Raw genomic sequence first — 26,325 nt, forward strand, 5'->3', positions numbered from 1 at the left:
TGGGTCACCTGTTTGCTGAAGGTGGCAACAAAAAATGTATATGGTTTGGTCTTTTTGATAGGGTGGAAGCTAGGTATGTAGCATAACATGCTTTTAAAGCAAGCCATAGATGCTAAGATGTTTTGATCAGTGCTTGTGGTTATTTTGAGTATATTACTCCCTTATTAGAAATAAGATGCAATCCTAGCTAATGGAAATGGAGATTCGTTGGGGAATTGAAGTAATCAATAGGTTACTCCTGACTTTGCTTTCCTCATCCACTTTCATTCTGATTATCTTCCGAAAAGAACTTGAATATATACAAAACCTTTCTTTCATTATTTTTTTTCTTATCAATAAATCTGCTAATAATGTAGAACAGCAGCTGAAATTTCAGCTTGGATTTGAAGAAACACGCTGGTAGTAATGCCAAGATAATTAGCAGTCTTAGTTGTGTAACATTGATCTACATAAAAGTACCAATGATTTTAGTCATTATTTAAATATACAGCTATATTTGATTTGTGAAAACCACTTGTGATATGAATCATGTAAATATTCCAAGTACAGTACTTGGGCTGTAGAACAAAAAAGGAAATAAAATAAAAAGCATTTAGAGAAGTAAAATGTGTATTGTCCAAATCTATAAAACAGAACAGGAAACCAATTTTAAAGGCTTTATCAGGATACCTGCATGCAGTTGATATGCATGGTATTTGTTGAGGATGCACAAATAGGGCAACAGTCAAAACTGTTTCTCAGATCTTGCATTTCAGAGCATTCAAATGATCACAGTGTCTTGCAGAAATATAACATGGTGTGGGAGGGTGGGGGGTTCTGTGACCTATTTTTTAGCTTTCTCGGCATTCTCCAGTGCAACATCCCTCTCCTTTCATGTGAAAGACCGTTCAAATTAAGCTTATTAGCTGAATCAGATTGCTTGTTCCTTTACTACGCAGATGTATGAGACAGTTTATGCAGTTGCATATGATTTCAACCTACCTTTGAGGCTAGGGCAAAGCAGCAGAAACAGTTCCTCATTATTTGAGCCCTGGTAATTCTGTGCCTAAGATGATCTTCATTTTCCTTGGATTGCCTTTTCTTTATTCAAAATATGCTGTCCAATCTGGATAGATCTTTTGGTGGGAAACACATTTAACCCAGCACCTGCCACACTACCGTATAGCCATACCAGAATTCCAAGTTTTAAATTCCTCTGTACATTTCTGCAAGGTGAATTTAAAATTGATTATTTAATTCATCACGATTTAAATCAGCACACAGGAAATCTTGTTTTGAATAATTGATTTTAATTGTGGTTTGCATTTGTAATTTTTAGTTATTTTCCTAAAGAAAGGTTGATTCCCATTGGTTAGTGACCATTAAAACATATTGATTTGCAAGTGAATATAGCCGTAAACTTGGTGCTTCTTTTTGCTAACCTGGAGGGTACACTGTATACACAATTATTTAAGCAATTATATAACTTATTTATTCAGATTCTTTATTATATTTTTACTATGTTTGAAAAGGGTTGCATTTTTTATTTACTAGATGATTGATTTTTACTTACGATTTGTGTCAAACTCTATATAATTGGAAATTAAAATTCAATTAAAAATTCAATTAAAAAAAGCATTTTAATTTTTTAATTAAATAAAACTACCTTAAATATGATCAGTACAGGAGGAAAAAAATTTATCAAAACATGTTTTGCATTTAAAACTGATTTACCAAACGAAGTATTATTTTCTGTAGTTTAGTGAATTGAACTGATTGTTTCTGGTCTCCATGTCCTTATAGATTTTAGAAGTAGTAGATCTTATCCTCTTACTCCTAGGTTTTTATTCATAGATTGGAAAAGGAAAATGAGCCTTCCTGCTTTTTCAATTCCCAATTGGTTTCTGAACTTTGGATGAACAGGTCGTTGAACTGAACTAGTTAATTAAACTGAAATGAAGAAAATATTCTCTCTGCCCCTGCAGAAGAGGCTACTGCTGTCAAATGCTGGTTTAGTAAACTCTGGTTCCAAGTGTTCAGCCAGTGATTTCCACCAGTTCAGTGGTTTGACTTTCTGTAAAACTTGGCAGCAAATGCACTGCTTAATATTATTTTTTTGTTCTTAATTTAAACGATTTTAATGGATTCTAAAATGTTTAGCCCTTAACTTAGGTTATTAATTTCAAATTTAATTTTCAATATGTTTATTATTTTTTAAATAAACCTGCATTTAATTTAAAAGAAAAAAATCAGATTTAAATAAAAAACAATTTTTAAAACATCAAATTTTGTTTTTATTTTATTTTTAAACAAAATCAGTTTTTTTTATTTAAAACAAAAATAATCAATTTTTATCCATCTGCATTTCTGCCAAAAACTGTCCCAAAACCTTGCCATTAACTAAGATAGAGATTCTCCTGGCTGTGTTTGGGGATCTAAACACTACTCAGATATTGGATAGTTTTTTTCCTAGTCATACAGTAAATATATACTTTGAAACAGATAGTGCCCCAAACCAAGAGTTTTAAATACCAAGCCTCCCCAGATGACTGATTGGAAATTGGAAAACGAGTTGTTTGTTGTTTTTTTTTTTTCTAAAGGCGCTCTCTGGCTTTGGGGGGAGAGTGGGGAGCTGCTGTTCAAAGTTTATTCTGTAATATTAAAAGTGAACTGCAAGTATTTTTTTAAATAAAACTACTCATTTTAGGGCTACATACTGAATGCTTAAATACACAAGTGATTTTAAACTTTTCCCCTTATTTTAGGTCCTTCGGTTCCCAAATTGATCTGACATTGCATCAGTTACTATGACCATGAAACCTTGGTAGAGCATGCAGGCAACTTGCTTGGGGGTGGGGTTCAGGTAGGTGCCATTGCTTTACTATAAAGTGTGGTTTAGCAGTGTGTCGTTTGGTTTATTCAAATATTTAAACGTTCTAAAATCATACCAATATGGTAAAGCAGTGTCTCTTACTTGTTTAACCCCTCCACACATACAGATGTGCTCATGCTGTCAGGCTGGCTGTGTTTCAGCTACACAGCATTTTCACATCAGAGCAGAAGCCAATGTCTCTTGACTTCAGGGGACCTAAAACAAATGCATTACACTTTGCTTATATGCATGAATGTCCTTCTTAGCCTTGCTTTTAGAAGCATTGAGCACAAAATATTATTGGTCCTATTTTTATTTTGTAATGTACAAGTTGCCTTGAGAGGTTTTTCTGAATTAACTTCATTCGTGGAAGGGAGAGACCAAAAAAAAGAAGGATCTAAAAAGAAAGAGGAAGGGGAGGTTTAGGAGGGGCAGGTAGCCTTAGATTTACAGTTTTCCTCCTATCTCCACACCGTAAATTAAGGGGTAAATAGCTATAGCACAGGTAGGCATGCCTGTGCCAGCTTTAATCTAGCTAGTGTGAGTAACAGTAGCAATGAAGATGTGGCAGAATGGACTCAAGCATGGCCTAGCAACATGAGTATGTACCCAGGGCCCCTGGAGGGCTTATAAGAAGGCGCTAGCCCATTCTGAAGCCCGTGCCACCACATATTCACTACAGTTGTTACCATCACTAATAATGGGTATGCCTACCTGTGATACAATTACACCTTAATTTGTAGACATGCCCTAATTGGAAGGATGGTTGATGTACTTGATTTCAAGGTCTCTCTTTAATTTTCAATCTAAATATTTTCAGGAATAAAATCAAAGGTGGATGAACTAAAAGCAGCCTATGATCGAGAAGAATCTCCTAATTTGGAGGAATATGAGCCCAATACCATAGCCAGCTTACTGAAACAATATCTACGAGAACTGCCTGAAAACTTGCTGACCAAAGAGCTAATGCCTCGCTTCGAAGAGGCTTGCGGGAAGACCACAGAGGGGGAGAAAGTTCAGGAATGCCAACGTTTGCTGAAAGAGTTGCCAGAGTGTAACCTCCTCTTACTTTCTTGGTTGATTGTGCACATGGACCATGTTATTGCAAAGGAACTAGAAACAAAAATGAACATCCAGAACATTTCTATAGTGCTCAGCCCTACTGTTCAGGTACATGCACCATCCAGCAAGTATGTGAGCTTCATTACAGTCCTAGCAAGAGATTCTTTAAAATGTCCTCACTTAAAATTGTACACACAAACTATAAATGTTATGGTTCAGTTGAATAATAGCATCTCTTCATGTATTCTTCAGGACTTAATATTTTGGTTTTACTTATTCCTAATGTGGGCTAATGTGAAATGCAGATGAATATATTTGGCCTTTAAATATAGTTAAATAATTTAAGCACTACAAACAATGCTGTATGGTTAGTTTTACAAGTAAGCTAACAGTATACATTGAGAGAGGAGGACACTTATAATTTGACACTTACAATTGCGTGCGCACACATCATTAGAATTTGTTAAAGTTGGTGGTTTAATGATTTGTCATTGAACAATATTACATTATTGCTTACCTCATATATCAGGCCAGTCAATCCAGTTCTGTAAACACAGATCTTGCTAATCAAATAATGATTTGGGTATATTGGCTAAGTATCAATTAATATATTATCAGGAGAAAGCAAATGGACTAGTTGCTCAGTAAAAGTTCTCAGCAGTAACTGGATTACAATTTATTTTTACATTTTGGAGTATCTTAAATTATTTTAGTCAACATTTGGAATTGGAGTTTTGTTGCATAATGCACTTTGTGTTTGGGGTTTTTAAAGTCTCACTTCATGATTTTATAATCTCAGTAAAGCCCTCCAGCAACAGGGTTGGGTTTTGCACACTGATACTTAGTTGTGCCAGCCATACCCTGTCCTGTTCTCCTCCCTAACAGAACAGGCATGAAATTAATGCAACACATCTCATGTCCTGTCATGTCTTGTTGCTTAAAGAGATTTAGGCAATGAAATAAAATTATTTTCAGAACTGTCACTTATTTCAAGACAAGTCTGTGAATTTCCATGTGACAGATCATATCAGAACAAATCCCGTCTCAAGGCAATGAACATAATAGCAGCTCTTTCAAAAACATTTTGTGGCCAACTTTTTTTCCCCGTTTAAAGTACTTGAGACGTGTTAAAGGGTATTTTAAATCTCTTAAAATATTGGGGAGAAATAGAGCTAGTTATCCAGTAGGCATAACTCAATGATTCCTTATTTTTTTAACACTTCACAATATGGTAGACATTACTAGCAACTCTGTATAGATGCTGTTATTGGGTTATCCTTTAAAGCTGTAAATACTAGTTTAGCTGAAGACTCAATCTGTAAGTGGGGGTGTCATTATGAGCATTTTAGCAAACATGATGTTTGCATTCTAGGCTGTATGGCCTAGTTGAGATATACAATATGTCCTCATTAACCCTTTTGTCTGAGAGTTAAGCCAGGTCTATACTATAGACCAATACCAGTATAATGGTGTCACTCAGGGGTGTGAAAAATCCACACCCCTGAGCTGACATAGTTATACCGACCTAACACCTCCCAACCCCGTGTAGCAAGCGCTATGTCAACGGGAGAGTTTCTCCAATTGACATAGTTAATCCATCTCCCTGAAAGGCGGTAGCTATGCCGACAGGAGAAGCGCTCTCATCAGCATGTGAGCATCTTCACTTAAGCACTACAGTGGCGCAGCTGCTTCGGTGCAGCTTTTTAAGTGTAGATCTGCCCTTGGTCTCCTGATGTTCCTGGCATACTCCACATTTTTGAGGTTCTGAGTTTTTGCACCCACTGATATCTAAAAACAATAGTAGTTAAATGTGGTAATATAGTCTACTATAAAGGAGTTACTAAATTTGTTAAGCACAGACATAATGACAAATGATCATTCTCATTTTGCAGTAAGTTATAAAGGAAAAAAACCATCTTGGTTAAAAGGGAAAAAAATCTAACTGATGTAGTACAGTACTTGTAATGTCCCTCTTGCCTATCATTATCACTGACTTCACGTTTTTGCGTGTGGAGAAAGGCCTAACAAGATACTAGCACATATCTGTATTTACCACTTATAAAGCTAACAGTTAATGTTCCAGGCCAGTTTAAAATTTTTAGCTTGGAAATAGAATGTCTCATGTTCACCAGAGAGTACAGTTATGGGAGACCACTAAGTGAATACAGTGTGGTCATACTTCCCTCAGGCTAGCAGCAGATCATGAATTTCAGACAATTTTATTTTCAACCAACCCTTGAATTTACTAGAAGTAGTATTGATTAGCTTGTCTGAACAGAGTGGTAGTTATAGTCCAAAGCTGAAAAAAAGCTTACATCCTTTGTCCAGTAAGATACAGTGTAGGGCAAATGTACCATTGATAATAAAGGACATTGTGTTAAGAAATCACTTTCTGAAGCAGTATTTTGATTGTCATTTCTTCCCAGATCAGCAACCGTGTCCTGTATGTATTTTTTACACACGTCCAAGAGTTCTTTGGAAATGTGACTCTAAAGCAAGTGACAAAACCTCTTCGCTGGTCTAATATGGCAACGATGCCAGCATTGCCAGAAACACAGGAAAGCATTAAAGAGGAAATCAGACGACAGGTTTGTCATTACCTCAGTGGGTTAACAAATGTGCCTGGCCTGAAGGTTATGTTCTTGGTCAGGCAGTTAAGACTTTATGGAAATTGATCTCTTAGACAGTCATGATGGCTCTTAATTTCCCATGTGGTGTAATAGTTTGCTGTAAACTCAGTCATGTAGCCAAGTAGTTGGTGTTTTGTTAATGTTACCATTGTATTTGTGGGAAGATATGTTGTACTTCTCCTGTAGAGGCATATCGAAAAACCAAGTCTTGTACTAGTCACCTTGTTAGCTAGTCAAGAATTTTCTTGAGATATGGGGACAGTGGGGGACGATGATTTGCAGGAAAGGAGTTTGTGTAATATCCTTTCATAGCATATTCTAGGACTTATTTAAATGTGTCTGGAGTTCATTGCTAACAGGCCAGCAAAGTTTGTTAATATGGTGTGTGTGGTAGAGTTCCGAATTTGTGGAACTGGAAAGGTGATTTTTCTCAGGGACTGCTTCTCTGGAGCATTAGGGTTGCTTTGTGTTACCTCAGCAGTCTCCTAAAACTGGCTTACTTTGCTACTGGGGATTTTCTCTTGCCTGTGGAAATCCATGGGTGATATAGAATTGCTGTAGCAACTCTTACACTACCCACCTCCTGGCATTCAGTATAGGAGCACTAACTGAGGTATCCCTACATCCTGGTGACTCCAATTGCTATAACTGCTTCTGGAAGCTGTAGCAGCTGGTCTAAAATACAGCATCCTTCAGACTGCTCAGGATTTCCCATTTTTCTGCTAACTTGTGCTGCACACTCCACTGCTGAAACAGAGGATAAGGGTTAGGATTCCTGGGAAAATAGATACTGGTTGTAAGTGTCTTTTGGAATGGACGTAACTATCTGGAGTTCAATTCAGGGCTGAAGAACTAGCTAAACAGAGGTGCCATCCATGAATATGGGAGAAGATGGGCTCTTTAAATAACACACTGGATAGAGGAAGGAGACTGGAAAAAGAAGCTAGAACTATTTGAATTTTCTTCTAGCCAAGGCTGCAGTTCAATGTTAACTTCTAATCCACACCAATGCTGGGTGAACTTAGTGGGTTTTCCATGTCATCCCCCAAGACCTCCAGAAAAGATCTTCTGTGATAAATTTAGATAAGGGGATAGAAAGGGTATCTTATTTAATAAAAACTCTTTTGAGTGGACTTTCCACTGTGTATATAGATTGCGCATTTTAATGTCTGTCTCAGCTTCCATGTGTGTTATATTATCTTCTAAGTTTGTGCGTTCTTGGCATGCAGTCTATATTATTGTATGTTAATACTAAGGATAAACTTGAAATTGGAACTTTCACTAACTTGATTCTCCTGTTTATAATTAAAGGAACAGTAATGTGAGGGAAAGCAGCGCCGTATAAATAATTTGTTGTTTGTATTATTGTGGTACCTAGAAGCCCTAGTTTAGGACCACTAGGGGCTATACAAACCCAAAACAAAAAAATGGTGCCTCCCCATAGAGCTAATCTAGCTATATAAGACAAGACATAACAGATGGATACAGATAGATGGGGAAATACAAGGAAACAATAAGACAGTGTGGTTAACATGATAGGCAGTGATCTCAGCACACCAGCCGCTTAACTGATGGCGAGTTTTTTTAAAGCAACTAGAAAAAGAAGAGTTTTAAGGAGGGATTTGCAGGCTGATAATGAAGTAATTTTGTGGATGTTTACGGGGAGCTCCTCCCAAATGAGTGGGGCAGTCTAGGCAAAAGCAAAAAGGTGCTTGCTTGAAAATTTAATAAGTAGGCAATGGAAACTGGTATCATTTGCCGATTGCAGGCAGGAGTCAATGTCTCAGTAGTGAATGAGAGACAATAGGTAGGGTAGGGATAGGCTGTGAAGGACCTTGAAAGTGAAGATAAGTAGTTTATTATGTGATGGAGACGGGGGGACCCAGCGGAGGGATGCAAAGAGAGAAGTCTGACATGGCCAAAGCAACAAGCTTGGGAAATGATCTTTACAGCAGCATTCTGAATGAATTTGAGCAGGGCAGGATTGCATTTGTCACAGCAAAAGGAACGGATGTTGCAGTAATTGAGGAGATGTGAGATGAGAGCCTGAGTGAAGGTTTTAGTTATGTGGATGAATAGGAATGGTCTTGTCTTAGAGATGTGATGCAGAAAGAATCAGCAAGATGTAGGTATAGACTGCAAGTGAGGACCTGATTTGAGGTCTGAGTCAAGGATGATGGCCCGGTTATGGGCCTGTATGACAGGCTGGTAGCGTTGTCCACAGTAATTAAGAAAGGAGGTAGGGGAGGGCTTGGAAGGAGAAGATGAAGAATGCTGCTTTTTAGCCATGTTGAGCTTGAGCTTGACAGCTTGATATCCACAAGGAGATGTCAGCATGACAAGCCAAGATTTTAGTTTGGACAGAAGATGACAGGTGTGGAGTAGAGAGAAATATCTGAGAGTCATGTGCATAGAGAGAGTAATTAAATTGTGCTTGTAGATGAGATTACTCAGAAATAAGGTGTAGAAGGGGACCAAGGACAGAGGTCTGTGGAATCCCCATAGAAAGTTGGAGGGTGGATAACGAGGATCCTCCAAAGGACATACTGCAAGAGGAATTAGAGAGATAGGAGAGCCAAGAGAAGACAGTCTCAGAAGCCAAGGAGGAGGACAAGATTTCAAGAAGATGAGCATGGTCAACAGCGTCAAAGGTTGCTGACAGGTCAAGGAAGATAAGGGATGGAGTACTGGTTCTGAGCTTTGGCTAGGAAGAGATCAGAGACTTTGGTAACAGTGGTCAAAGTGGAGGGCAAGGAAAGGAGTCCAGATTGTAGAGGGTCCAGGATGGAACTGGAGGAGAATAACTCCAAACAGTGATTGAAAACAGCATGTTTAGTGAGCTAAGAGATGAAAGGAAGATAGGGCTGTATTTAGAGAGGCAGGTGGGTTCAAGGGTAAGTTTTTAAGTTTTGAGAGACTAAAGCATGGTTGTATTGTGAGAGGAAAGAGCCAGAAGAGATTGAGAGATTAAGGAGAAAAGTAAGGGAAGGTGTCAGATTGGATGCAAGGGAGATCAAGAAATGGGATGGAGTCACTTGGAAGTGAAGATTTAGAGAAGAAGTGCAAACAAGAAACTTCTGCTCCTGTGACAGGAGGAGAAGGTTGTAAGGGAGAGGGAAAAGGAAGGCGAGCAGACGGGAAAGGTGGAAGGTCATGTCATTTGGTCAATTTTCTCTTGGAAGTAACTGGCCAGATATTGTGTGGAGAGAGAAATGGAGGCAGGAGAAGGGGAGGGTTTGAAGAATGAGTCAAAGTTGGTGAAAAGGCAGCTGGGATTGAGGACATGAAATTAATTCAGTTGGAGTAGAGTGGTTTAGCTAGGAAGATGACAGAACTGAGAGAGGAGAGAATGAATCTGTAATAGAGAAAATTGGCCAGGTTATATGATTTTTGCCAGAGACACTCCACAGCATGAGAGCAGGATTAGAGGAAGAGAACATGTTTGAGATGAGTCAAGGCTGGGGGTTGGCAGGGCAGGCCTTGTGATGGGAGACAGGGACAGAAGAGTCAACAGTGAAGGAGAGAATCAGCGGAACAACCATATCAATGGAAGAAAGGCTAAATCAACCATCCCAGGAGGAAGGGGTAGGGTGATGTCTCTTTAGCCATGAGTGTTTTATACCACCAAAATGAGGGTTGCTATGACAGCAGTGGAAAATACACTTTTCTTCCAGTGGGAAACCAGTGAGTTCCCTACTTGCAGGTTCTTGTGTCTATAAAAGATTGTGGTATTTTTCAGTTTCCCCAGCTGTAAAACGAGGATAATGTATTGACCTCTGTTGTAAAGCACTTTGAGACCTATTGATGAAAAGCACTATATAAGAGCTAGGTGGTGGTGTTATTGTTTATTATTAGAGTGTCGTATAGCAGTGTGTGGTGAATATTATGCATTTTATGTTGTTCTAGGAGTTCCTTTTGAACTGTTTACACCGAGACTTGCAGGCAGGGATAAAAGACTTATCCAAAGAAGAGAGATTATGGGAGGTACAAAGAATTTTAACAGCTCTCAAAAGGAAACTAAGAGAAGCTAAAAGACAGGTGGGTCACTTTATCTCTTCATTGCCAAACCTTTTAAATTCATAGATTGTATTTGCTGTGGGCATATTTTTGACCTGTTGAGATATGACTAAAACTAGTCTTGTAATTTTCTGCTAAGATAGCTTCCATGACATGCACAATTGTTTTAACATGAAACTAACTCATCTTCAGTACCTCTCATTGCAATGTGCTAGATGTGTTTGATTTGGATTTAGAAAGGCTAAATGTTGCTATGGGATTTTGATTTGATTTTCTTGCTGCATGTCCTGTCTGTTTGATCTTGTTCTTGCCTTTTTTAGTACTTACAAGCTAAGAACAAGTGGAGGATTTTCTAAACATTAAAGGAACTATGTAATGCAAGCAACTGGCAGGACTGAGTAGATAGCTAAAAGGTTTGCTATATTCATGGTTCCAAAAAGATGAGAGTTGCTAAAATATGAGAGCAGAAATGCATTTTTAGAAGAATAGATGAGCAGTTAATTACTTTGCTATCGTCAACATACTATATAAGTGCCTTAGTCCTGCTATTCCATTTGTTTCCATTTAAAATGACAGTATTAATGCTCACATAGGTTCAGTTTGAAAGAGGTTGAATTTGGCCATTGCACTGAATTTATTTTTCCCCTGTGTCTTGCTGTTTTTTTAGTTGTGCTTTTTTTCAGGCTTCTGTTACATTGACCTTGAGCTGTGTTCATCAAGCACATCACTCTTTTGCACTTAAAGCAATGTGTCCTGAAGAGCCAGTACACACAATCCCAAATGAATATCAATCCTGGAACAACCGTGGTCTTCTCTATACATTGTACTTTCCCAGGAACAAGTAAATCCAACAGCTGTCCTTATTTAACTACCATGTGTCCCGGAAAGGTGGACAAATGATGAGTCTGACTTCTGGGTACTGTTTTTAAAAGCTTGAAATAAAAACAGAAACCTTCTCTCAGGATGACTCTGACAATAAATGCTGGCTTTGGATAGATATGTGAACAGGATTGTATTATATAATGTAGTGATGTGACTGTGACCTTTTAATCTGAACTTCTGTCTCTGCAGGAGTGTGAAACAAAGATTGCTCAAGAAATTGCCAGTCTTTCGAAGGAGGATGTCTCCAAAAAAGAAATGAATGAAAATGAAGAAGTTATTAATATCCTTCTTGCCCAGGTGGATGGTGTTTTTAATTCCATTTGTCTTCTCTTCTCCTTGCACTTCTGTCCATCTGTATATATCAGAAAAGCAAGTTTTGGAATATGAAGCAATGATTAGAGATAAGCAAATATATTTCAGGGTTATTAAAGAAACCTTTGCTTGCTAGTAAAATTAGTCATTTAAAGAAGGCTGTATTGTTCTCTTATTCTCTGTATTTGCACTATGGGAAGCCCTACTATATTGTCTGAATGGGGAAGGAATGGGTAGCTGATTGCAGTGTTGATCCTGAGGCCAGAATAGACATACACTGTAACAGGTGCTGAAAATTCCTGGGCATGTGAAGAGATCGTTTCTATTGCACTTTTAAACTTCTTAAAATCTAGTAACACAACTTTTCCTTAATATATTCTAGTTCAGCAGTTCTCAAACTGGGGGCACGGGATGGATCGGGGGGGCCATGGGTGGAGTTTGGGGGGGCAGTGCCCCCCCAAAAATTTATGATGGAGCCATCTCCCCCTGCTGGGTGAGGGGCGCCGGGCTGAGACTGGGGTTGGGCGGCGGTGGGGACCCCAGCGCCTCACAGAGGCAGCCCCGGGCAGGTGTTGGGGGTTAGGGATCCTTGGGAGGGGAGGCGGCGGCAGGCCCGGCACTGCTGGTGGAGCAGGAAACAGAGCTGGTCCAGCTCCACACTTTGTGCAGCTGCTTCCATCTCCAGTGGGAGCACTGTTCCCAGCAGCCGCTGCCCACCTCCCACAGCAGCAGCAGCCCCCTGCTGCTGCCGGGCACGCTCCCCACACCGCTGCTGCTCTGCAGGCTCCCGGAGGTGGTGGCTGTGACCGCGCTGCTACCCAAGGATAATCCTGATGACGAGGTGCGATTCCCCACCCCTGCCGCCGTTTTCTCTGGCAGGTCACATCAGGCTCCGGAGCTATGGGGGAGCTGCTGCTACCCCTTCCTCCCCAAATTAAGCAGTCAAACTCCACCTATGATATGTAGGTCTGTTTTTTTTCTGAAAGGAGGGGTGGGGTTCGGAGGAAGAGAGAGGCGCGATTGTTACATAAAAGTCCACAGGGAGGCTCCATTTAAAAAGTTTGAGAACTGCTGCTCTAGTTAACACTATTTTACTGCTAATCAAAGAGAGGAAAGGCTATAATAATACGAGGGCTTCCACAGTCTGATCGGTGTCTCGTGGTATCACCTGGAGGTGGTGCTTGGGTTATGGGAAGAATTTGCAGAGCACTACCACTATTTTTTCCCAGTCTGTTCCCTAATTGGATGAAGATCACGACACACATTTTTTCATTTTAATTTTGTCAGTGAAAGTTTTGATGAGTGCTGAGGTGAGGCTGGACATAAAAGACTGGTTGTAACAGAAAGCTTAATGTACATTACAATGTTCAGTGAACTCAGTAAAAAAAATTCCGCAGCCTTTTTGGTCCTGTCCATTATGACACTCTTCTGCAATAATTCTTGCCAGCCTCTTTCTATCTTCAAAGATGAATTTAGGACTTGTCTGCTTCTGTACTTAGCCCATATGCTTCCCCTTTGTTTTGGGCTGTGGCACCTAATGGAAGCAGGGAAATCCCAGACTCATACCATTTGGCTTGTGCTGGAATTTGGTGGACCACAGCACACAACGGTTCAGTAAGGAGATCTCAAAGCAGACATAACTTGATCCCAGATTAATCTTGGCTTTGAGAGCTGATGGACCAGAGGAGTAGAAAGGTTGGTCAGCCTGTTTGCATACTTCAACGCTAGGACAAAACCTCACTTTCAGCATAATTAGCTGACATGTTTCCAGAAAACAAAGCTGTCTGGTCACTTTTGAGGATGCAGCATTAGAGAGAAGAAACACTGTTGTGTGTTCTTTGTAGAGCATAAATCCAAGGCCTCATGAGGTGAACTAATTGATCATTGCAGGAGAATGAGATCTTGACAGAACAGGAAGAGCTACTTGCAATGGAGCAGTTTCTGCGCAGACAAATTGCCTCTGAGAAGGAGGAGATAGAACGTCTTCGAGCAGAAATAGCTGAAATTCAAAGGTAAGGAAGAACCTGCTGACATCAGATCCCCAGCCAGGCTAGGACTCTTCTACAAGAATTTCTGCTTTGGATGTATTTCTCTATAAAGAATGAGATTTTGAAAAACACTTAAGTGTGCAAAATACTAATTGAAAGGTAAGGAACTTAATGAACATTACAGATTGCCTGAATTGCAGCTTTTGGGATATTTCTTCTAGATCATAATAGCTTAGTTGCACAGACCTTAAGCATCAAAAATCCCATTGTCTTAATGGACAAACTGCTTTTTTCTTTACTTAACGGAGAGTAAAAATTTGCTTTTTAAAAAAAACCTATTTAGTTTTATAAATTGCTGTAAACCGTCAAAGATTTCTTTTGCTCTTTCAGTCGTCAGCAGCATGGTCGAAGTGAAACTGAAGAATATTCCTCTGAGAGTGAAAGTGAGAGCGAAGATGAGGAGGAGCTACAGATTATTTTGGAAGATTTGCAAAGGCAGAACGAGGAACTAGAGGTGAGAGTGCATTTTACCAAAGTAACTTCTGCTGTTCATGCTGGCTTTCTTGGAAGGTGAGCTCCCAGCCATGTGGAAGGATTTCTTTGAGGTGCAGCCTGGCACACGTTGCTCATTCTGTTCTCAGTGGAGAAGAGAGAGTTGCTTGAGTCTCTCTCTGGAATATCTATATTTAATTCTCAGGGACCAATGCTGTTCTTTTTAAATGCTCTTGGCGCTCTGCAGTACCAAGAACTTAATTCCCCAGGGCTTCTGCACCATGTGCAGTCATTTACACTTGTGCAAAGTGGGTGTAAATTGCTACCAAATCTGATTTAGTAGTCTGACAGCCACTTTGCACAGGCGTAAATGACTGCACATGGGGCTGGGCCCTGGAGAACAGATTTCTCAGATTTTTTTCCCACACAGCCCTTTCCATTTCTTTCATGAATCTGTCTGTTTTTTCTCCCTATAAACATTGAGACTTTCTCTTCACCTCGCCTCTCCTTTTTAATCACCTATGCATTGTGACTGAATTGTGGTGACTCATTAAAAAAATTGGGGTGCTATTGCCCAGTTCAGGAATTATTACTCACTGGAGGGTTCCAAGAGCATTTAAAAAGAACAGCATTGGTGCCTGATGATTAAAAATAGATATTCCAGAGAGAGACTGAAAACCTTTGTCATCTTTCCCTTGTGCCATTGTGATTTTCCTGGGTATGGATAGTGCTTTCCTTAGTTGGCTGAAGTAACACTAAGGTCCTTCCAATCCCTTAATCCCCCTCTGTTTATAGAGTTGTATTTCCTCCACCACTCTCCCAGCCCTATGACTGGACACAAGATGTAATACTTGGTGTATAAATTCTGGTCTCTTGCTTGATGGTGCTTAGTGTTAGAAAGCTCACAGGTTAATGTCTTTTACAATTCTCAATATAAAACTCTGTACTTCTATTCTGTGATGCCTCCCATCTGAGGGACTCAAAATACTTCTCAATTACTAATAAATTACACCTCACAAACACCCTATCGAGTACAGTTCTCATATTACTGGTGAGGTTTGCCCAAAGTGACACAGAAAGTCTGTGGCAGAGCTAGGAATAAATCCTAGGTTTCCTGAATTCTAGTTCTGTGCTTTAATGACTAGCTAGCTTGTAGCTTTGGCTACCCATTGACACACCATATTTGTAACTCAGATTGAAGATCTGGGTGATTTAAGAAGCTGATTAAGAACAGACTTTAAAAAAATTATCTAAAACTGCCTCGGTGCAAAAAATTAAAACCAGCCCAGCTGTCTAAGAATAACATCAGACAATTCACTCTGTTTCTCAAACTGTAGATTTGTTTTTGTTTTGCTCCTTTTTATAGTAATTTCTGCTGGCCAGAGGTGAGACAAGGCAGGTCCAGAACTAATTTAAATATAAAGTTTCTTTGCAGTCCAATTTGGAACGGTCATCTGCCAAAATCGAATTAAGTGTTTAACTCATAATATATTTTACAAAAATCTTAAACCAGTTCTGAACCCTTCTTGTTAGGGGGGTGGGCAGAAGTGTATTTTTGGTGTAGTGCAGCTGTTAGTCTGTTGTCACCATAAATCTTCTATTCCTTATGGGGTTAGGTTTTTTTCATGCACTCCATTTCTGATTATTTCTGTGTGTATTTATGCACACACTTGTGTCTCTCCCAAGTTAGCAGCAAAGGTTACATTATGTGATACCCTATTCATGATTCAGTAGCTACAGAAGTTACTGTTTTGTCATCTTTTTCTTTCCCTCGCTCAAAAGATAAAGAACAATCATCTGAACCAAGCGATTCATGAGGAACGAGAGGCCATCATTGAGCTGCGAGTGCAACTTCGACTGCTACAGATGCAGCGAGCAAAATCAGAGCAGCAGGTGCAGGAAGAAGACGAGCCAGAAAAGCATGGGGGTGTTTCTCAACAGCAAAGAGACAGTGTCCTGGAGACAAAGGCAGCTAAAGAGCAGTCAAAGGCAGTCAAGGAGCTAGTCAAGCCATCACCAAGCAAAGACAGGAAGGAAACTCCAATTTGATCAGGGTCCTTGGGTATTCAGAAAATCAATTGGACTTAGCAAGTACTGTGCAACTTACTGTAATTCTGAGGCTAAACTGCACAAATCTTTGCTGGCTCTGTACATTGTGTAAAGAATCTTGCCTTTTAAAACCCTGGAGACTTTTGTCTCCTTCATAATTGTGGATTCCATCCTTAGGCTCAGGTTACTTTGGAGAACAAAGCGATTAGAGGTAGGAGGGTGCAGTGGAGTTTTCCAGCTAGTGTCAGATTATTGGAGATCGATTTGCTTCAGGTAACTAGATAATTCAATAATGGTTTTATTTTAAACCAGAACAATTATTTGCTTTCATCAGAGTAAAATTGGGAGGTCTTGTCTTTCCAGTCAATCAAAAGCAAAAACCTACCCAAAAGCATTAATTATTTGCTTTGTGAATCTATTAATTCTCATTCACAGCCATTTCTGCTTACCTGGTCACTCTTGCTTGTGCCTTTGATACCTTTCTGATGCAGATTATATACAAAGGAGCTTTAAATTCTTTCCTGTTTGGCTAAAATGTCTGAGAATGCAGGATATCTTCATTATCTAACAAATGCCCCAATAACTTCCTCATTTTACAGTTCTAGGATATATTAAAAGAAATGTAAACTCTCACAGATGTTGTTGTTTAAGTATCTCCCTCTGTGGTAGAAGATGTTCATCGAGAGCCTGTAAAATCTTCTACCAATGTAGTTAATCCATTTGCTGGTTTGTAAACCGGTAATCGTCATCATCCTTGTATAACACATACACCGTATTCACACTGCTACTGCATAACAACAGCCTTTTCTGAATCCAGAGAAAAGGGTCCATTTTCAAGTGTTTTGATCTCTCAGTTCAGTTAAACCTCAGTGACCGATGCTTTAGTAATTAAAGGGGATTAGGTATGTTGTTTGCTTAGGTTAGAATAAGTTATCTTTGCCTAATCAAGCAATATATTGTTCCAGGTACAGAAATACAAGCCATTCATGCTTTTCAGATAAGCCTGATGAAAGATGCCCAGTGGAGGGAGCAGGGTTCAGCAATAGACATTTTTTCTTTAGTAACAATAACTGTGACTTATTTTTGGCTCAGCTATTTAGTGCTACCAGCAATCAAAGGCCTTCTTAAAAATTGGTATTTTAGGGCCATATTATTGTTCAAATGCCCTCATTTATATATATGTCAAATGAAATGACGGTCATGAGACTAGTCAATAAATAACTCCACAGAGTGCTCATAGCCTATCTTGTTTCTAGAATCTGGATATTTATTTTCAGCACCTGTTGGACGTGGTTGTATTCTTTATCTATTGCACTGTTGTGAATCATTGGCCATGATTTGATTTTGTACAAATAATGCTTTGATATGTTACAGAAAACAGCATCATATTTTTTTAAAATGTGGAGAACAGAATTTATGAAGATTGAGAATGTGGTTAGGTGACAATTGTAAAGCATTCTCCCTTGCCTGTCTGTTACATGCATTTTATATATGCTAGCAATATTTAAATATTTTGTTTAAATTCACTCTAATTTCCATCGAGTTGTCATGGATTTTTCTAATCAGTGTTCTTCAGACAAATCTCTTAACATTGATTATCTTTTTATTTTGTTAAGATCATATTCATCAAGCAAATAAATTCAACAGCCATTTGAAAATAGTTTGTAATGTATCTACCTCGCAGTAAATGTCCATCTTTCGAAAACAGCCTCGCTCACTTTGCATGCGCAGCTACCTTCAGTTGGATGTGGGGTTTATGTTGTAGCAAACCCGTCAAACTAAAGTAGGAAATCAGTTTTTTGGATTGCTCTCCTCTAAGGATAGTTATCCTGGCATTTCCATTATGAAACCCTGCTGAGGAAAAAAATGGTTCGAACCTAAAACTTAAGTCTTTTATTAGAGCTAATTAAAGGAAAGCAAAACAAATATTCAAAGGCCTGTGGTTTTCAAGAGGCTAATTTTATTGCTGTAACTGAAAAGGTGAACTAAAAGGTTTACTTTTTGAAATGTGAATTCAGGCACTCAGTGCTTTTTCTCCTGAAGTTACCAAGCAGCTGTACCCACCTACACTGCTTTAGGTGTTTGTGTTGTCACCAGCCTCTATAGGGGCAGGACTGAACACAGGTCTTTCTTGGCGAGTAAGTACAGGACTTAAATGCTCATCTCTTTTTTTCAGTAATAGTGTAATTTGGTTTATCCATAGTATGTTCAGAATCCGAGTTCTAAACGTTTCTGAAAAAAATTCAATTTTTTTTTTAAATTAAAGCAGATTTTATGTCCATGTTGCTATTTCATAATAGACCCTTTTAAATATAAATCTGAGGAGCAGAGCTACTGTGCATGAATTTTTGGGGTGTGGAGTTGCGGATTTAAGTCTGTAGTTTGATTCTTAGTAACACTGATGGGTTTTTCCTCTGTCAGTTCATGTACAGATAGGATACATTAATAGCACGTAAGAGACCATTGTGCTTTCTCTCAGATCAACTAAGTCTTAATGAAAGCAATGATAGGTCTAATATGATTCTGAAGACAGTATCTTATACTTGTAATGGTAGTGAGTTCTTTGAAGGAGAAATTATACAGTCAAAAGATCTGATTATTTTTAATTGGACATTAAATATAACTGAAAGTAATTTCAACAGTCTGACATTTTACATTGCTCAGCTTACTTATAAGATGCCTTATAAGAAGAGCATCCCAAGGTGCCTTACAGTAAAACTTAGCAAGCCCTGCTGTACAACGTAGCACAGCTGTAGATATAATTAAAAGGATTTTTGCCCCTAATCCCAAACTTCCCTGCTCATCTGAGAAAATGCAACAAAGTTTGTAATTTAAAATAGAAAGGAAACCAGAGTATAAGAACCTAGTATAACTAGTTAAGCAGCTAAATGGGAAACTTGGGTAAACAACCATTCAAACAAATTAAAATGGATGAGTAGTAGCAACAGGAGGGCTGGCATATAGTACACTACATTCATTTAATTTGCTTGATATCATAGTATGGCTATCGAGCAGATCTGTCACATTCTTTAAATGAGGAATGCAATAGCGTTGATGGGCATTTATGCCCCAGCAGAATCAGCAGAAAATACTAGACTCAGCAAATTTAAACTTACTAAAACCAGACTTCATTTTTTTGTGCCTTTCTGGGTCAGACTCAAACAATGGATGTAATAAATAACTAATCAGACATGATGGTTTGAGCTCTGATTAGAACTGTAACAATGAATCTATCTGTGTGTTGACTATATTTAACATGGCCCATTGTTCTAATTTTATTAATATAAACATTTACACACAGGTAACCTGTTTTGTGACTTCTTAATGCTAGCTCTCACTGAATACTGCAGAAGACTGACACTTCTGTGCCACACCTAATTAAAAAACCCTAACTATTCTTCAATCCAATTTAAAACCACCTGCCTGCACTGTGAAGTACTTTAGTTGATCATACCAGTACATGCCTGGATTAGCTTCTGTCATTACTTCATTTACAAGCCAATTGGAAATGAAATCTTTAAAAGCCTGCTAAACAGTAACACAGCCACGTGAGTATAATCAGCAGTGTAACTTTATAACAAAATCAAATGAATTGTGGAGAGAAATGCCGTGTAAAGCAACAGGCTGTTATGTGCTTCTGGTTCTGAACTGGCAAGTGTTGAAGGCTGTTATCTTAATTTATTGAAATATCGCAACTGTATGAAGCTATTTTAGACAAATTTTTTAATGCAAATTAATCTTTTTCCAATAAAGTATTTGTACCCTGAGAAGTAGCAGGTTGCAGTGAACTGGGGCCTGCATGAAAGTTGCAGTTAGTGGTTTGTCAAATCTAACAACCAGATGCTTTTGTCAGTTCATGCCCCTGTAAAGTGGCTGACTTCACAGCTGAAAAATGACAGCCAATGCCGTTCAGCACTAGCTCTGCAAAGGCCCAGCAGTTAGCCCCTGTGGGCTAGATGACCAACAAAACTTGTATGGTGATGCTAAGCTTCACCATGCCTCACTTTTAGGTCCCTAGAAAATCATTTATCCGCAGTGACAGCTGGAACATGGGGCTAGGGCAAGCACACAAGCAGGAGAATAAGCTGGAGGGGGGTGGTAGGAGCACCCCACTGACTTCTTGCATTATTTTATCCATAGGGGAACAGCAGAGACTGAGGGAAGCTCCTGTCAGACTTGCCCAGGGGCTAGGGCACTCTCCTGCAACGTAGCAAATCTATTCTCCCCCTTATGTGGAAGAAGAACTTGCAGTGGGGGGGGAAGGGCTCCTATATTCCAGCTGAGTACCTTATGCACTGGGCTAAAAGTAAGGAGGGCGGTTGCCCCAGTGCAGCTGTTTTGTGCACATTTGTCTAGAGAGGCCTGATCTGGTAGGTGAGGTCTGAGCGTTGATCAGTTTGGGCGGAGTGCTGCCTCCATTAAACCGGATCTCCCAGTCCTGGGTCCACGGTTTAAAAGCCCTGCATATTTTGCATTTGTCTGTCCTGTGCTCTTGCCCCAGGCATTTAAGGCACCGAGCGTAGGGGGTTACTGAGCGGGAAAACCTTCCCGCAGAAGGCACACGGCTTAAATCCAGGTGAGCGGGGCATAGCCTGGCTGCTCTAAGCCACTCAGGGGCTTCTATCTAAACACTACTTAACTACTTAAGGACTACAAATAACAGAGTTCAAACAAGGGGGAATGGTACTTGCAGAGAACAACTCTAGTTCCAGCAACTGTCATGGGCGGGAAGAAGGAACTCGGGGTGTAGGTCTGGCAGCGCCTCATATACCGCGGCATGTGTGCGGGACTCCAGGGGGCACCAGACCTGGCCCTACGGGATGTGCTAAGGGGAAAAAAGTCGTGGGAACGGGGCATGGGGTTATGCACTCACCTATAGTGGAATGGACATGAGCAATCACTCAAAGAAGAATGTAGTTAACTCTTGCAAAGGTGCTGATTGATTTCAGGTGCCTACAGGATTTGGGGCTACTAAATCCTGGTGGGGTTTATTCTGGGATTTAGGCACTTACTTGCCATTTTGTGAATCCAGCCCTGTGGGAGGCTGCGTTCACATTGCTATGCACTGCTGATGGTGTTTTCATTAAAGAAATGCTACCTGAAGTGGGACATTGTTGAGCCCATGACTCACTTGCCATCTCAACTGGCTCAATCTGCAAGTAGAAAGATGACTAACTCTCACCTCTGCGACTGCCTCCTGGTCTCTTAACAGTCACACGGCCTGTGTGGGCACCAACCATCCTCCTCACAATCCTACATGCCTAATTATGCCCCAGGAGCCTCCAGCCACTGGTGCAGGTGCAGTGGGTGTAATTTGACCTGTGGAATGTTGATTGCTGGTGTTACTGCCTGAGTGGGACCAGAGTGCAAGGGATTTTGCAGACTCTACCCCAACAGAAGAAGGCACAGCCCCTATATGTGGTGGGGAAGCAGCTAGGCTCTCTGTGTGCGAATGAGTGGGTGGTGGCTTAAACAACAGCTGCCCCAGTGTGAGCAGCAGCAGGGCTCAAGCACTGGCAGGGCCTTGTGTAAGCAGAAGCAGCCAGCAGCAGAGGAGGCACATTCTCCCACCCGAGAGGCAGAAATCAGTAAGACCGCGCCTGCCCCCTCCCCCCACCCGCAGCCTGCCCCAGGGCTTTTGCTCATTGGCGGCTCTGAGCCTAGGGCCATGGCCCCTCAGGGCACTGGCGCAGACTCTGTGTGCTGGGGGGGGGGAACATGCCCAGACGGCCCACAATAGAGGAGGCAGGAGCCTCCTCCCAGTTCGGGGAAGGGCAGTAGAATTGAGTGCCCCTACCCCCGCCCCCTGCAGTAGCTAATGTACACCAAAGTGAGCCTAGGCCTCTGCTGCCTGTGGGTGACTCCAGCTGGCTGCACCGTGTGGCAGCCAGCCCCAGGAACTTGGCAAATGATTGGTTCAGCAATTCCGCTGTGCTGTGCCAGTGTCACAGCCTGGGCTGTTGTGCAGGCCCCTCCCGCGTGTGCACACCAGCCCCGGCTGAACACCTGAGGCAAGGCCTGACAACAGGCTGCGGTGAGGTCAGAACCGCCACGTTGCGTGTTTAATATCGTCAGCTTGCGGTGGGGGCAGGTGCTGGGTTAATGGTATGGGGCAGGCTGCTGCAGTCAGTGCCTCTGGCTTGGGCTAGGTATCAAATCAAAGCTGAGGTCACTTGTCACTGACTCAGCCAGACTAAAGGTCACACCCCACTGCACCACCCAGGGCTGGTGTCACTGGGACTTGTTTCTCACACACACAGTCAGGGTGACTGGATTTTCACACACAGTCAGGGTGACTGGCTGAGGGGGGGACAATTGCTGGGATGGGGCACGTTTCAAGCTGCAGTGAGGCCACTAGCTCAGCCCCTTGAGCATGCGTGGCTGCCGTTAAGGCACAGGTCAGCAACTGGCCTCGGCTCAGCCGCTCCAGCCTGCTGCTGGAGGAACAGGCTGTGGTGGACATCATGGGCTTAGCCCCTCTGGGGGAGAAGACAGCCTGACAAAAATGGAGAGGTATGTCCCTCCTCCCTTGGAAGGGGCAAGCAGGCCCACTGCCAGCAATTCTGGCCCCGGGGCAGAACAGGCCTACCAAGCAGTCCCACCCCTTCCGTCACATCCCTCTCCCCATCACTCAGTCCCCCTCCTCTCTTCCACCCTCCCGCTGGTGGGGGCTGAGTGGGGCAGATGGAACGCAGCAAGCAGCAGTGGGATGGGCGCACAGGGGAGGAGAAGGGACACACTCAGCAAGCTGGGGGGGAGGGGGGACAAGGCAGGGCCTGAGGTGGACTGTAGGTAGAGGCCAGGGGCAGGGATCCAGCCCCCTCAACGGGAAGCTTTCACCACCACCCATGGCCCAGACCCCTTGGGAGGCAACCAGCCTGGGAACAGAGCTTCCCCTGGAAAAAGATAAGCACCGTCCAGCAAACCCCACTGCTGCTCCAGCTGTTGAACACCCAAACCACTCTGGCACAACAGCTGCTGCCTCCACTTCCGAGTTACCTGCCAACCACTCAACAGAAGGGAAGCGCACAGTCCAGGAAAGCTACCTTTCCGCAAGACCAAGAGCTTGCTGGATGTTCAACGGTGAGACAGAGTTGCATACTCCTGCTTACTTTAACTGAATGCCTTAGTTAGGTCCGGGGAAGCGGGGGGAGGGGGCATCATAGAGACTGGCCAGGCGGCTACACATGCACTCCATGGGATGGGGTCGTTCACACAGGCTATGGCTGGGCCCCACAATCAAATAGCCTAGCCTAAGTTACCTGCTGTCTTGCAATAAGAGAGGCACAGTCCAAATTGTAACTGACGTGAGGCGAGGGCAGGATCCAGAACAATCGGCACTTTCAACTGAAAGAAGCATTATGATAGAAAGGCAGGGGTAAGAGCACCCCCACCTGTGAGCAAAGCAATCTGTTCCAGCTCAACTATAGCAGCGAGCACACGGTAGCGTCTGGTAGGACAGCATCCAATCTTGAGTGCACTCTTTGATCCACCTTGACTGAGTTACAGAAATGGTCGTTGCGCTGACATGGTCAGCGACACTAAACCAAACTTTCTATAATCTGTAGGCTGCAATAGCAAAGAGGAGGAAAAAAGAAAGGCCTGGTCTGCCTCCCATTTTCTTAATGTGATAGAGAGGAAGCCCGAGTGGGTTTTCTGGGATTTGTGTAGCTCATTTTAGGGGATCTGCATGTCTGCTTTGCAAATAGGTGCTAGCAAAAGGAACTGAGTGTTTAACAGCTGCCTCCACTTCTGCCAGTGTTTGCTCATATGCATTCCCAGTTGGGGTGTGCGTGTGTGTGTGTGTGTGGGAGAGAGAGATGCAGCAGGGCCGGAAATTTTTCCTCAAGTGGTATCTGTAGGACTGGCTCTATCGCCCCTGCAGTGGCATGTGTCTGCACCACTCTATAGGGCACAGCTCCCCGCGGCCCGATCACTTCCTTTTTTCATTGTATCTGAGTGTACATAGTTCCATGTATTTGTTAAGTGTTAGATCAGCCCAGAGACAGGGAAATGCTCCGGTTTCCACGTTTTAAACCCTATGCTTCATGTAAGAAGGCTATGCCAGTCAGTGACCCACACCAGAGCTGTTTAAAGTGCGTGGGAGAGGCTCACATGCGGGAGAAGTGCAGGACTTGCAAAGGCTTCTCCTCTCGGACCAAGAAAAATCAGGACATTAGCTTACAGGCACTTTTAATGGAGCTGGTGCTCAGCCTGGCAGTGGTACCCAGCCACTCGGACTCAATGTCGAGCACAACAGCTTCGGTGCTGTTGTGTTCCCACCACTGATCACCATCTCTGGGGCGGAAGAAGGCACACACTGACCGGGAGCGCTTGCCAGCACCGAGGAAGGAGAAAAAGGGCATGGGGAACCCACCAAGACCCGCATTGGGCTGCCTGGCTCCTTGGATCCTCAGGGTGCCCTCATCCATGTGGATCTTGAACCCAACACCAGACCCGCCACCAACTCCGGGCAGTGCAAGGGCCCTCAGCACCTGACGATGCCCACTATGGCTCAAGCTTTCTAGGCGATGAAAGACCTCTTGGCCACTCTGGTGCCCCCACTGCCTCAAGAAGGAAGACCCACACAATGGGACCAAACACCATCTTTGGCCACTGGGCCTTCCAGGGGGAAGACGGCCATAGGCAGTGGCTAAGTAAGGCCAGAGGAGGCTTAGCCTTTCCCATGCTCCATGCCCCAGGCCCACCCCCTCCCACTGCATCCTGCTCTCCTTGGCCCAGCACTGCTGATCATCACTCTCAGCTGGCTGCCACCTCTCCCTAAAGCAGGCAGTGGCTGGGGTGCAGGTGGCCCAGCTGGAGGCATTTGGAGTGGCTGAAGTCAGTACTGGCTCCTCCCCGCCCTCCCGGGGCTGGGCAGTCCACTGCTGGAGTGCACTGGGGCCAGCTGGCTCGATCTGGCTCTCTGGTGCTGCTCAGGACCAGGTCAATGATGGGGCAGGGAGGGTCAGTGCCCAGAGCGCTGGCCTACCACAGTACCGACCTGCCCTGCCTCAGCACAGGAGTGTTCGCCTGGCCTGCCCCACTGCCAACCCAACCCGGTCCTGGGTTGGCTGGCCTACCCTAACACCAGAACACTGCCCTATCCGGATGGCATTTGGCTGTGGTGAGTTGGCCAGCCTGGGGTTGGTGCTCCAGCAGGCTGGCTGGCTGGCTGGCCAGCCTTGGCTTGCACTCAGGCCAGCCAGGCAGGGCTCCAGCGAGGCCTCAGGCAGAAGAGACGGGGCCGAGGGCTAGCCTTCCTGAACAAGTGGTTCACGCACCACCCACGAAGTCAGCAATGAGACCTCCACAGCATGGCACCCATCTCCGATTCACCAGCTGTCTCCAGACCCGCAGCACTGGTCTGGAGCGCTGCACCCTGGGTGGTCAGGCTCTTGCCCCCGGTCTTTGGAGAAACGATACTGTCCCCGAAATGCTGCTGGTTTCCTGAGCTCTGGCACCAGTCCCCGGATTCCCAGCCCTGGTCACCGAGCCCAAACAAGAAGCCCAAGAACAAGGGCCGCTCGTGTTCCTGCTATGGTGTGGCAGGGCAAATTGCTTTGGCAGCCCTGTGGTCCCCAAGGAGCAGTTCAGACTCGGAGGGGAAGGAGGTGATTCTGCCTAAAGGACAGCTTGCTGCTATGGCTGTGAGCTATCCCATGGCACCCCCGAGGGGGATATGGCCATAAAGTCAATGGGCCATGTGCCTTGGCAGTTTTGGAGCCCATGGGGATTCCCTCCAACCATGGGTTCACATAGGCATTTGCTATCCGAAGTCTTGGTACCATGGTCATCGGCAGCCGCTCGCCCAGCCCCCAACCTGGAGGTGGGTTCGGACCAAGAGGAGGCCCCTACACTGGACCCAGAAGGAGTTACCCCAGCTAGGGAGGATGATCCTATTCCTCTGTCTCTAACAGCTGCTGCCGCCGCCTCCTCCTCCTCACCAGATGACGCCGTAGTGGGATCCTCCACCACTGTCCCACTTGACGACTTTAGGGCACACCAGGACTTACTCAAGTGGGTAGCATCCAACCTGGTT

The 26,325-nt window shown here is 43.0% G+C and overlaps 1 protein-coding gene across 2 annotated transcripts in view; it reads left to right on the forward strand.

Moving 5' to 3' along the window:
- RALBP1 (ralA binding protein 1) overlaps positions 1–19,586 on the forward strand; it is a 62,366-nt gene extending 42,780 nt beyond the window's left edge. For both annotated transcript variants that reach the window (XM_067547768.1, XM_067547774.1), the window contains exons 4-10: positions 3,672–4,021; positions 6,340–6,501; positions 10,450–10,581; positions 11,632–11,739; positions 13,645–13,766; positions 14,133–14,256; positions 16,017–19,586. In XM_067547768.1, the coding sequence (XP_067403869.1) occupies positions 3,672–4,021; positions 6,340–6,501; positions 10,450–10,581; positions 11,632–11,739; positions 13,645–13,766; positions 14,133–14,256; positions 16,017–16,283 (1,265 nt within the window). In that variant the 3' untranslated portion in view covers positions 16,284–19,586. The remainder of the gene's footprint in view (positions 1–3,671; positions 4,022–6,339; positions 6,502–10,449; positions 10,582–11,631; positions 11,740–13,644; positions 13,767–14,132; positions 14,257–16,016) is intronic.
- The last annotated feature ends 6,739 nt before the right edge of the window (positions 19,587–26,325 follow it).

Source organism: Emydura macquarii, unplaced genomic scaffold (genome assembly GCF_026122565.2).
Source record: "Emydura macquarii macquarii isolate MOO-44397 ecotype Brisbane River unplaced genomic scaffold, CSIRO-AGI_Emac_v2 contig_212, whole genome shotgun sequence".
NCBI classification, from domain to species: Eukaryota; Metazoa; Chordata; order Testudines; family Chelidae; genus Emydura; species Emydura macquarii.